This window comes from Onychomys torridus, unplaced genomic scaffold (assembly GCF_903995425.1).
Source record: "Onychomys torridus unplaced genomic scaffold, mOncTor1.1, whole genome shotgun sequence".
Taxonomy (NCBI): Eukaryota; Metazoa; Chordata; class Mammalia; order Rodentia; family Cricetidae; genus Onychomys; species Onychomys torridus.
The window spans coordinates 29,809-42,530 of NW_023413756.1; the positions used below are offsets into that span (position 1 = coordinate 29,809).

The following is a 12,722-nucleotide window of genomic DNA, read 5'->3' on the forward strand; positions in this document are numbered from 1 at the left end:
CTACATGCAGACACATACATACGTACAATTAAAAATCAATCTTTAAGAAAGAATTTTTCTTGAGTCCATGTAGTCTTTCGACCATGTTGTCCTTCAGGATGCTCAGTGGTGAGAGTATAATGGGTCACAGAGATGTTTCACAATTCCCTAGGGCTGCTTAAAGAGACCCAGGGCATGTTTTGCTTGGCTAGGAGAAAACATCACCATTAAAAAATATATGAATTTTTATGCCAGGCGGTGGTGGCGCGTGCCTTTAACCCTAGCACTCAGGAGGCAGAGGCAGGCGGATCTCTGTGAGTTTGAGGCCAGCCTGGTCTCCAAAGTGAGTTCCAGGAAAGGTGCAAAGCTACACAGGTACACAGAGAAACTCTGTCTCGAAAAACCAAAAAAAAAAAAAAAAAAAAAGAATTTTTAAAAAGAGATTGTCAGAAGGAAGTGTGGCCCTTCTCTTTATGAACTAGAAGCAGCTTATAATTTCTTGATCTAATTTCTCTCCTAAGACCTAATTATGGTTATCATATCAGCTCTGTCTTAAAACAGCCTGCCATGAAAGGGGGAGATAGCTCCTGTTGCCAAGTCTAGGAAATGGTGCAGAAGCCAGGAAAACTGTCATATTTAATTTTACAGTGATTTATGATGGTCACTGTTGCAGGGAATGAAAACCTAGGCCAAATATCTTAAGGGACTCACTTCTCTTTTGAGGTTTGCTTTAATTTGTTTATATAATTACTCTATTTTGAAAATGCAGCATCCCATCTAGGATTGCAGGAATTGAGTTTCTGATAGGTTAAGGTAAGAATATGTCACACAGTGACTTGCATAATGACTGAAAGTACTTCATCATGCCCTGATGGCTGGGTACTGCCCAATCAAAATGTTACACTTTAGGAAGTAGCACTTTAAAGTGAATGTTTAAAAAGAATTAAAAATACTAAGAAAACACTTGTTTGCCTATTTAAGAATTTCAGTTTGTGACCTAGGTAAAGATAACACTTTCCAATGTCAATACCTTACAACATGAAGATCCAGCATTACCAGGCTAGCTTAGGTGGCAGTTTGAATGAGAACGACCCCCATAGGCTCATGTATTTGACTGTTTGGTTACCATTAGGTGGAACTGTTTGGGAAGGATTAGGAAGTGTGGCCTTGTTGGCAGAGGTGTGTCACTGGGGTTGGGCTTTGTGTTTCAAAAGACTTGTGCCATGTCCAGTGTCTCCCTTTCTCTCTCTCTCTTTCTGTCTCTGTCTCTCTGTCTCTCTCTCTCTCTCTCTCTCTCTCTCTCTCTCTCTCTCTCTCTCTCTCTCTCTCTCTCTCACACACACACACACACACACACACACACACATATTTGTAGATCTAGATGGAAGTTCTCAGCTAATTGATGCCATGTTTTTTCTCCTCTACCATGGACTTAAGCTTCTGAAACGCTTTCTTCCATAACTTGTCTTGGTCATGGTATCTTATCACAACAATAGAAAAGTAAGCAAGACAGCTTAGGGGGCTGTCCTACACAGTCAATGCCTCACATCCTGAGGACCCAGTGTTTTCATGTTAGCTCAGGAACTGTTCAGCATGGTCAGTAACTTACAGCACTGAGGACCCAGCACTATCATGTCAGGAGCTGTTTTACATGGTTAATGTCTTATAATATAAGGACCTAGTGTTTCCATGTCAGGTTGGGAGCTGTTCTACATGGTCATGTATGCTTCTTTCTTTAGGCTATGACATCTTCCCGAATTCAACACCCAGCCTTACTCTGGATCCTAAATCTAAATAAAAGTGTCCCCAGATCTGTCAGTCTATAGCCACCTTCACAATTTTTGTTATATCAATATATCACTCCATGGTTATTTACTGAATGATTTTTTTTTAAAAGATCTATTTATTTATTATGTATACAATGTTCTTCTTGCATGTATATCTGCAGGCCAGGAGAGGGCACCAGATGTCATTACAGATGGTTGTGAGTCACCATGTGGGTGCTGGGAATTGAACTCAGGTCCTCTGGAAGAGCAGCCAGTGCTCTTAACCTCTGAGCCATCTCTCCGGCCCTGAATGGTTTTTTTGTTAACACCTGAAACCTTTTAAAATTGGGCCTGTCCCAAGTGAGATACTGAATATCTCACTAATTAAATAAAATAGTTGTCACCTATTTATAATAATCCTGTGTCCCTCCAACAGTGTTTGCCACCCTTGAAGACTGTATTGAGTATTTAGGCAGCAGGGAAACTAAATCAAACAAATCCAGAATTTGCTCCAGGGTCTGAGGGACACAAGGGGTCTTGACCATTGTGGCTAAGATAGGAGATTGGAGTCACTTCTCACAAAACTTCTGGCTTTTGAATCTTGTCATTGAGCTCCAGGAAGTAGAAAAAACAAGAGGGACCATACATAGATGGTGTATGTATGGAAGGAGTGGGAATAGCCTTTCCCACTAAACTGGAGGTTGACCTCAGACCTCCCTGCTACCCTCTCCCAGTGGATAAGACAACTTGGTCCCCATCTCGAACTGGAACTTTCCCCACTTAAAATCAATGTTTCTGCCTGAAGGACCAGAAGTAGGCTCCATGTGCTGTTTGGAGGACCTGAGTGAGGTCTGTCGTCTCTACTTCTAGACACTTACTTTCTGCCCCAGCATTCCAGGAAATCCAGGGAAACCCTGTGAAAAGAACAAATACTGTGACTGTTTTGAAATGCCACTTGGAACTGGTTGTGACAGATTTGGTCAGCCATTTTTATGATGGCTATCCATCAATCCACAGGTGGGGGAGCTCCCACTTCCATTGCAGCACATCACTTGTACAGATGTGCCATTACCTTTTCTCCTTTGGGACCCAAGTCACCCCTTTCACCTCTGGATCCCTAGGAGAAAACCAAAAGAGGGGGTCAGACTGATAAGCTCCCTAGGCCAACACCTTCATTTTGACAAAGCTCTAGGCTCAGATAATAGGTAGCTTGCCCAGTAAAGGTGTGCTTTCTGGTTAGACCCCCCAAGACCTCTTAATGTTAGTTAGTGAAGGGAAACAGAAAGTTAGGGGTCTCAGATCCTCTCATCTCCCAGGGCATGTGTCCACAGGTGCCTGTTGGTGTTTGTTTTATTTTGGTAGAAGAGCAGGCTGGGTGATAGAAACCTGGCCTAAGGCTAAGTCCCCTCTTCCAGCGCCCCTATGCTGACTGAGGATAACTGTAAGGGTTTTGTCCTTAATTACATCATCATCCTGGGACAAGGGACAGCCTAAAAAGTGGGCAGACCCTCTGTGTTCCCCCTTTCTCTCTTCCCTCTGCACAGTCTCTCTGTCTCTCTTCCTCTCTGTCTCTGTCTCTGTCTCTCTCTCTCTCTCTCTTCCCCCTCTCTCTCTCTCCCTCTCTCCCTCTCTCTCTCAATAAAGCTCTAGGAAGGTAACTATGGCTCGTGGACTTTCCTCCAGCACCCTCCTCCGCCGGCATGGCGGCCACAGGTGACGGTCAGCCACAAGCAGCGCCGATTTAACCAACAATAATTCCCTACCTGGCTCTCATTTGTTTCCCTGCTCCCTATCAGGGGCAGGAGCCTCACTGGGAGGTCCTTTTTACCAGAATTGCCCTGCCTCAGGAGGCCTCTTCTCTCTCAGCCCATACACGATGAAGGACAGAGTAGCCTGGAATGATGGCTGCAGTTGACATCTGAAGAGAGAGCTGGGCCTTTCTTCAACCCACCCCCAACTCCAGAACTGTGTCCAGACCAAGATCTGGGATGCCAGGAGAGACACAGACTGACCTTTTCCCCTCTGGATCCAGGGAAGCCCTAAAAGAAAGCAGACTGTTTATAATCAGCCCCCAAGACAGCAGAGGAGGTGAGGACAGGTGTGCTGTAAGAACAGAAGGACTCTGGGAGTATGCTGTCTCTGCACTCTATTGTGAGTTTTAAGGGGCATGTAGCCATAAACAGGAAGATGTTCAGGAGGATTGTGTTTATACTATGCCTAAAAAATAAAAAAAAAAAAAAAATGTAGCTTTTCTCAGCCCTCAAAAGCCTAGTCTGGAGGCAAAACCGTGATGGCCAAAGAGAACAACAGGAACAGGATCCTGGTGTCCCTACACCCCAGGACATGATTTCCCCCAAAGGGCTGACTCCCCAGCACAAGGTGACAGTCCCCCAGTCCTGCCCTCCCCCTCTTTGTAGACAACTGCCACTCTCCAGTCTTAGTGAGATGACCTGGGAATATCCATCTGGACCACACACTGACCTTAGTGCCCACTGGTCTTCTTGACCCCAGCAAGCCCATCTTACCCAGGTCACCTTTTTCACTCTGTGTCAATTAGAAGATGGAAAAGAAGGACCACAGTGATATTCCTTAGAGAAACAAAAACAGGAGTTGTGGGGAAAAACTGGGATGGAACCAGACGGTTGGGTCTGGGTTGTAAACTTGAGGTCCCATATGCCCCTTTGCCTCCTCCCAGGGCTCCACTCTCCACCTTTCATTGTGGTCGTTGAGATTAAATAGAGAACAAAAATGCCCAAGATGGTACCGATCACCAAACTAAATACTCACTAAGAAGCTGTAAATGGTGATGTTTGATCTTTTCCTGGAAAGGATTGTGAGAGGGTGGGGAGACAGCATGAGGGCCTCAGAAAATAGGCTTGCCACACATACAAATTCTTTGCCTGATTTGCTTTTTGTATAGGGAGGGCCTTTCAGACATTTCATTATACTCTCACCCTCAGTTTGAAGCCCAGCAGAGGGAACAATCAGCCTTTGGATAGATAAACAGGAGCAGGGTGGTTAACAAGTAGGGTGGGCTCCATTGTGCCTCAGAATAAGTTTTAATTTTTATTTTTATTTGTTTATTTTGTTTGTTTGTTTGTTTGTTGAGACAGGGTTTCTCTCTGTAGCTTTGGAGCCTGTCCTGGACTAGCTCTGTAGACCAGGCTGGCCTCGAACTCACAGAGATCCACCTGCCTCTGCCTCCCAAGTGCTGGGATTACAGGCGTGCGCCACCACCATCCGGCAAGTTTGAATCTTAAGTATTATCTATACTACAAAACTGCATGCCACCTCTAATTAGTAGAGGTATAAAGTCAAATATATGCTGATTAGGGGGATTAATTTGTGGGGTTTTTATTTTTTGTTTGTTTGGGTTTCTTTGTTTTGTCGTCTATTTTTGGTTTTTTGTTGTTGTTGTTGTTGTTGTTATTGTTTTGTTTTTTAAGGCAGGATCTCGTGTATCCCTGGCTAGTCTCAAATTTAGGTGAAGATGGCCTTGAACTGATGCTCTTGCCTCTACCGTTGAGCGCTAGGATTATAGGAAATGTACCACCATGCCTGGCTGCATATTCTGAATTTTAAATATCCTTATAAATTACCTTAAATGTAAAACTAAGCAAGTGAAATTAATTTTGCCAGTATTTTACTTTCATTTAATGTAATTATCACTTCAACATGTAATCATTGTAAAATAATGAGATTTAAAACTACATTTCATTTACTCTGTGTGTGTGTGTGTGTGTGTGTGTGTGTGTGTGTGTGTGTGCGCGCGCGCGCGCGCGCCATAGCACATATATGGAGGTCAGAGGACCACTTCCGGAAGTTGGTTCTCTCCTCCCACCACGTGGGTTCCAGGCATGGAACTCAGGTTGCCAGGCTTGGTGGCAAGCATCTTCACTTACTGATCTCTCCCCATCCCCGAATACAGTTTTATAAATTAAAACTTGGGGAAGGCAAAGTGAAACCTTCTGTTCTTGATTTATATTAGTCACATTTCAAGGGCTTCACAGCTATATGTACATGGCTGCCATGATAGACAGCTTAGCTCTCTATAGTCGGTTTGTTTGTTTGTTTGTTTGTTTGTTTGTTTGTTTGAGCTAGGATATCACTCTAGCTTAGGCTAGTCTGGAACTTACTTTGTAGCTAGCCTCTAAGTCCTGGTGATCCTACCTCAGCCTTCTGAGTACTGGGTTTGTGAGTATGCACCACCATGCCTGGCCATACAGTGAATTGAAAGCTGCCTGCACATATGCATGTGTGCCATGTACATGCCTACTACCCACAGAGGCCAGTAAAGGACATCGGATCCTCTGGAACCAGAGTTACGGATGGTTGTGAGCCACCACATGGGTGTTGGGAACTGAACGCAAGACCTCTACAAGAGCAGCATTACTCTTAACTGTGAGCCACCTCTGTCTCTGCAGCCAGGATACAGTGGGTTTAAAAGAGAAATCTCCTTGGGATTTTCATGTCACCAACATAGCCAGGAAGGTGGAGCAGCAGAGAATATTTGCTCTCCTTGCCCTGGCTTCTGCTGGTCAAATTTCCAAGTCATGGCCTCTGTGCCCTGCATCCTGTGACAGGCAGCAAGAACATGAAATAAGGGAAGATGGGGATGTGTTAGCTTTGCATACTTCCTCTGAGGAGGGGTGACCCCTTGCTCGGTGTAGGATCTGCATCCTTCCAGGCTGTCAATATTCTGTACTTTCCACCTGCCAGATCAGCGAGACAGGATAGCTTCCCAGACCCGGGTTCCCTTTGGGTCACCTCAGAGAAGCCAAATACTAGCACACTAATTATCAGGACAAAGGGGAAATGGGGCTCCTGGGAAAGAAGGGAACAGCCCCACTTCTCCACAGGAGCAGAGTCACAGCACTAACCCAGGTCTACAGACCACATGAAGGAGAAATGATTGAGGGCTGGTTGCTCCCTTCCAGCTCTTCTCCCTCTCAAGGAAGAGATGCATGTGCTTGATTGTTGACTAGGACCCAGGAGGTAGCCATCTTCCCCCTCGAGTTCTGATACCACATGAGCCCCAAACACAAAAGACACTTACCCTGGGTCCTTCAGGGCCTGGCCAGCCAATGGGTCCGGGCATGCCAGGAACACCTGGGGGTCCAGGTCTACCCTTCAAAGACCAAGAACAAAAGTCAAGATACCTTGGTACGCTTCCCTCCAGCCAAGAATATTTGGGGTCCTGATAAGGTATAAGGCCACTAAGTGTGTCCCCCTGTACCTCCATCCCTACCCTCCAAAGAATGAGGGCCTAAAAAACCATGGCAAACAGGTATAAGTTAGGTTTTTGGTGTCATATTACATTATCAAACAAGGTTTTAGTCTTCTTAAGAAGGCAGGGGGGTTCTAAACTCCTTAGTTTTCCTTTTTTGTCACCTCCGTTCACTGTACCACTGGCCCTTGCTTCCTCTGGGTTTTCCACAAGGTCGTCCTGTGATGTGAGCTGGGACTGTGTGGGGAGCAGCAGTGGATGCTGCTGGAACTCCCTCAGGCAGTCTGCCTGCTTGATGTACCAACCCTCAGTGGCTACCCTGTTGACTTCTACCAAAGCCTGAAACCTTGAAGTTCACTTTGGGGCTTTGGAGCTTCCCAGTCACTTATGAACCTTCCTTCCTATAGCCAAGATCCCAGATCTCTTACCATCAAGGTATCAAGGAAGGACAAACAGACAGGCAATCCACACTCCTAAATTCAGGCTACTGGAGTTGGCCACACTCTCTCATGACCCCTTCACCCCTCTTTACAGGTTCCTCCTGACAGTGCTCTTTGCAATTTATTCACTTGTCTGTGTCTCTGCTTCCAGAGAAGCCCCCCTCAGCCAAGTGAAAGAGGACAAGAGCATAGATTAAGGGGTCTATCTTGGGCTCCACACTCAGTGGATCACTTCACAGTTGGCTTGGGATTCAAAAGGTTCAGCCAAGAGCTCAGGAGTGTCAGATGCTGGTGTGTACACTCTACTTTTTCTTTCCATGACCATGGCAGACATTACTAATCAACACAGACATTGATGCATTTGAGCATAGACCAGCCACAGGATCCTCTCCAGGTCTGAGCTGTGGCTGCCCTTGTTATTTGTACCTTGCAAAAGTATGTTTATGGCTTCTGTTGGTAATAAAGCCACTGGCATCTTTTCAGCTAGATTTTCTCTTCCTTCAATCACAGTCAAAACTAGAACTTAAGTGCCAGTGCTCACTGACTACAGCAACATCACCTGCTGGTTCTTTCTCTGACTCTAATGATGTCATGTGGCTGGTTCTCTTTGAGCCATGGTAATTTACAAAGCAAAGCCATTCATTCCTGTCTGCTCTAGCACTTTATTCCAGTTTAATCGAGTAGCAAAGGTCATTTTGTGTCACTCTTTGGAGAGTTCTCTGCTGCGGGTGAGGCTGAGGAAGTGTGGCCAGACCCCACAACCTCTGGAAGGTTTGTCAGATGCCACAGGCTCCAGAAAAGGCAAGCATGCTGATATCACCAGAGGGATGGCAGCACCAGCCCTCCACCAGGTACTGGTAGCCACTGAAAACACACACACACACACACACACACACAGCACAGTTGCCTGACAGAGCAGCATGAGTCATACCTTCCTTCCTGGACGGCCAAGATCCCCCTGTACATAGAGAAGACAGATAAACAAAGGTTGTTTGGAAGAGAAGTTCTGGAGTCAGAATGCTTAGTAGGGCATGGCTGTAGCTCAATCAGTCAGCTGGTCACTTGACCATTTAGAGCACATCTGCCATGCCTGTGGCCCGAAGCAGGACACACCAATAGCACCCCTACTACAGCTGCAGCCATTCATCAGGGAGCCCTCCTCGTCTGCTAAGACAGAATGAGCACACATTTTGATATCTCAACCAGAACATCCTCAGTCATCCCCAGAAAGCAAGCTGTAAGTACAAAGGCGGATGGGACGAACAAAGCAGTGGCTCATACCTTTTCTCCCTTTGGTCCTGTCTTGCCAGGAAGCCCGGGTGGACCCTACACAATCGAGATAAGAAGTGAAGAAAGCTGTACCCCACCAAGGCAAGACTGCAGGGGAGGGTTTGTGGTAGCGGCCAGTGGCCCTGGACCTTTACAAAGCAGGCAGACTCTGTGGGGGCTCCAGGCACCCCTTCAGGAGCCTTTGCACCCTGCAGCCCACTCTCCCCTCTGTTCCTCTCCCTCCTGAGCTTTCTCAACATCGTTTCATGGCACTACAGTTGCCCCTCTCTAGATTTTAATTTCCTCCCTAGAATCCTTCAGTGCTTGGTAAGATCAACCACAGAGTCTTGAAGAAGCCCTTCAGGGGAGACTGTGAAGCTCCTCGGCCTCAGGGATCCTTCACTGCCTGCACCATGCTTCTCAGGGCCCCACCAGGAGGGAAAGTTAAGTTTTCATAGAGAAGCAGCTGATTCCAATATTTCCAGGGAGGAGCGGGGGTTTAGTGGCCCACTCCTGTAATCTCAGCATTCGGGACCTGGAGGCAGGAGGATTGAGAGTTCAAGGCCAGCCTTGGCTGCACAAGCAAGTTCATGGCCAACCTGGACCACCTGAGACCCTGTCTTACAAATAACAAACAAACAAGATAAAGAAGACAAAAAGAAGCATTCCCACAAGTGAGCTGTGGGTCTCCGTGCTGACAATCCTCTCCTCTGCGCTTTCTTTAAAGTAAGGCGCATGCTTGTGTCACATTGCCAGCCATAGGAGGTAAAAACACCAGTGTTTTGCACATCCACAGCCAGAAGCAGCTGTTTTCACACATCTGTGGTAAGTTCAGTTGATGACTGTTTTCCAAATTCCTGGGGATGGCAGAGAGAAACCCCCCTCCCCCCAAATCCCTTAGCTTCCACAGTCCCACTGCTGTCAGCAGGTGAACAACACCAGGCAAAGTCTGTTGGAAGCGTGCTTTCTCCAAACCCTGTCATCATGCTACAATTTCCCCAGGAGCTTTGCAAACTTCCAAAGCTCAGGCCATACCCAGACCGATCAAGTGACTGGGAGGCGGAGGGGGCGGGTTGAGAGAATAAGCACTAGGCATGTTTGAAGTTCTCCAGGGGTCATCCCCATCCCGTGAAGATAAAATGGGAAGACACCACCTTTGGTTTACCTGCCTTCTGTTTTGGAATGGAGTAGGGAAGTTGTTTTAATTCTGTTTTCTTCATTCTGCCAAGCCTTCTATTTCTTGAAATGGTTAGAACTACTCTACAAGATCATTTGAGCTTGGCACCCACCAAACAAATACAGATTCTGATTGAGTGAAGGGGGCTGGGCAGAGTGTGAGATTCCCTCCCCACCTTCCTTCCCTCCTTTCTTCCTTCCTTCCTTCCTTCCTTCCTTCCTTCCCTCCTTCCTTCCTCCCTCCCTCCCTCCTCCCTCCCTCCCTGCCTCCCTCCTTCTTTCCTCCCTCCCTCCCTCCCTCCTTCCTTCCTTCCTTCCTTCCTTCCTCCCTCCCTCCCTCCCTCCCTCCCTCCTTCCTTCCTTCCTTTCTTCCTTCTTTCCTTCCTTCCTGTGATGGAAGTCTTACCCTGTCTGGCCTGGGTATAGCTCAGGTATAACTCATGGTATGGTTCAGGCTGGCTTCAAACTCAAGGGCTAAGTTAATCGCCTAGTGAGATTGCATTTCTAACCAGTTCCCATAGGCTGCCAGCTGCTCACTTAGAGATTTCACTTTTAGTAGCAACAGCATTCATTGTCCCGAGAGGTGACCGCACAGACTCCATGGGTGGGCAGCAGAGCCTCCATGGGATTCAGAAGAGCTGGTGGGAGCTCAGAGATGCACTAGTGTGACTGCGGCTGCTGTTCTGAGCTGAAAAGAGGATTCCTTCCACACACTCTGTTGGTTCTCATGAGTATCAAGACCCATCAGAAAAGAGCACTGTAGGTGGGATGTAGAAACCAACCACCTTAGCGGACTCTCATCTGGCCTTTCTGCAGACTTCTCAGTTGCTTTTTGGTGGCCTCTGGCCTCTGAGCTCAAAATCATGTTCATTACAACATTCTTAAGATGCTTGTATTGTTTCTTTCCTTGTTTCTTTTGTTTCTGAGACAGGGTCTCTTACTATGTAGCCCAGGCTACTCTTAAACTCAGGATCCTTCTGCCTCGGCCTCCCGAGTGCTGGGATTATAAGCCTGTCATCATACCTGGGTCAAGAAATGTTTATGGAGAACAGGCTAGCTATAGCTCACAGGTAGAGTAGACTGGAAAGCACGGTGAACAATATCCCTGTCCCTGTAGACATGGGATCAGTAACCTTTCCTCTACAAAGCCAGAGAATAATTCTCTTAGGCTTAGAGGGTCATATCTGCTGTCTGCCAGATTCCTCAGCTCTGCCCTGATAGCCTGCAAACAGCCACAGAAAGTAAAACTAAAGTTAGAAACCCAGACAGGTCTAGATTCAATGCCATAGATTTAGACGTGATAATTGCAAAAAATTCTCCTGTCTATTCCTCTCCTTCCCTACCTACCACCTCCTGAGATATGGTTTCATTCTGTAGCCCAAGCAGTCTTGGAACTCACTATTTAGTTCAGTCTGGTCTCACACTCATGGTAATCCTCCTGCCTCAGCCTCCTCTGAGTGCTGGAATTAGAGCTATGTGTCATCCTGCTTGGCTGATAAATGCATCTTTAGGGAGGCAGCATAAAAACCAACTTTTGAGTTACTAAGAGGAGTTAGCAAAAACATCAGGAAGAATAGCAGGGCCCTGACAGCACAGAACTGAGGCTGAGAAGCTCCGTGTATGGGAGGAAGAAAGGCAGACATTGTATGTGAGGAAGAGAGGCAGACATTGTAGCTAAGTCAAAGGTGGAGTGTGTGTACGAGCTAATGGAGCAATCCAAGCTCAGGTCCACTTTGTGACTTTGTCTTCCAAGTCAGGAAGTTCAGTTTTTAGTCCCCTAATACTAGGAAGCCACAGGAGGTTCATGTAGCTGAGGGGTGGTTTCTATGCCTCCTGCCTAGGACAGCACAGAGACCTACATTCTCCCCGCCCCAACCCTGAGGACCTGAGCCTCAGAGCAGTTGAAAAAGCCTTCATGGCAGCAGGCCAGCCCCAGGATGGGGGTCTCTGGAGTGCACTGTTTCTCTGGAAAGTTCTTTGTCTAGCAACTTGCTCGTTCCTCACTCTTCTCTTTTACATTAGGTAGGGGCTGCTTACAGCAGTCCAGAGTAAGGAAAGCTCAGGTAACCAGTCCCTCTGATCGCCACTTTCCTGCACTGAGCGTGAACACCTTTAGGTCCAAAGGTGGAGTGGATGGTCACATCTGTATTTGGTGATGGTGACAACAACAGCCACTACCATGTGGACAGCATCCTATAGAGACCCTCAGATCTATCACAGCAGGGGCTGCACAGGTGACTCTTCACCAGAGGCTCCTCAGGGCTCTGGAGCTGGAGAGCCTCTACAGGAGAAAAATCAGCCATAGGGGCAGGAGCTACAAAGCTCTGCCCATTAGGTTTCTTTGTCTATGGGAAGACACAGCAGGGGGCCTGGAAGGATGTACCCACCTGGGGACCAGGGGGCCCAGGAGAGCCAAGTGAGCCTTGAATGCAGGGTGATGGTGAGGCCTCAAGTTCCAGAAGATTCTTCATGTCTGGAGAGAGAAGCTTCAGAGTAAAGCAATGGGTTAGAGGTCAGACCAATGAAAGAGGCCTCCCTGGACCCGACCCCGCTCTGATCCTATGCAGTGGGAACCTCTGAGCTCTTTCTTCCCTACTTTTGTTTTTAATAGAAAATAAGTTCTCACAAACTGTGGTTGTCCTAATGCCTCATATCTAACGGCATTTTGACACCATTCTCTAACTTCTCTCTGCCCTGCTTCTCCATTTCTATCCTCACACCCCATCTTTGTCTCCCCTTCTCCCATCCTTGCCCCCATCCCAAGGATTTCATAAATACTTGATTTTAAAAAAGAAAATGGGGGAGTCCTGCATCTGAATGGCTGATGGGAACTTGGAAGCTATGAATGTACCTTAGTGTTTTCAA

At 46.9% G+C, this 12,722-nt stretch overlaps 1 protein-coding gene across 2 annotated transcripts in view; it reads right to left on the bottom strand.

Annotated features, from left to right (window-relative positions):
• Colq (collagen like tail subunit of asymmetric acetylcholinesterase) overlaps window positions 1–12,722 on the bottom strand; it is a 57,292-nt gene that overhangs the window by 20,716 nt on the left and 23,854 nt on the right. The window contains exons 3-10 of one of the 2 annotated variants that reach the window (XM_036176714.1): window positions 12,245–12,343; window positions 8,694–8,738; window positions 8,344–8,370; window positions 6,802–6,873; window positions 4,227–4,289; window positions 3,758–3,784; window positions 2,818–2,862; window positions 2,624–2,659 (exon numbers count right to left, since the gene is read on the bottom strand). In XM_036176714.1, the coding sequence (XP_036032607.1) occupies window positions 2,624–2,659; window positions 2,818–2,862; window positions 3,758–3,784; window positions 4,227–4,289; window positions 6,802–6,873; window positions 8,344–8,370; window positions 8,694–8,738; window positions 12,245–12,343 (414 nt within the window). The remainder of the gene's footprint in view (window positions 1–2,623; window positions 2,660–2,817; window positions 2,863–3,757; window positions 3,785–4,226; window positions 4,290–6,801; window positions 6,874–8,343; window positions 8,371–8,693; window positions 8,739–12,244; window positions 12,344–12,722) is intronic. The other variant, XM_036176713.1, reaches the window with a different exon arrangement.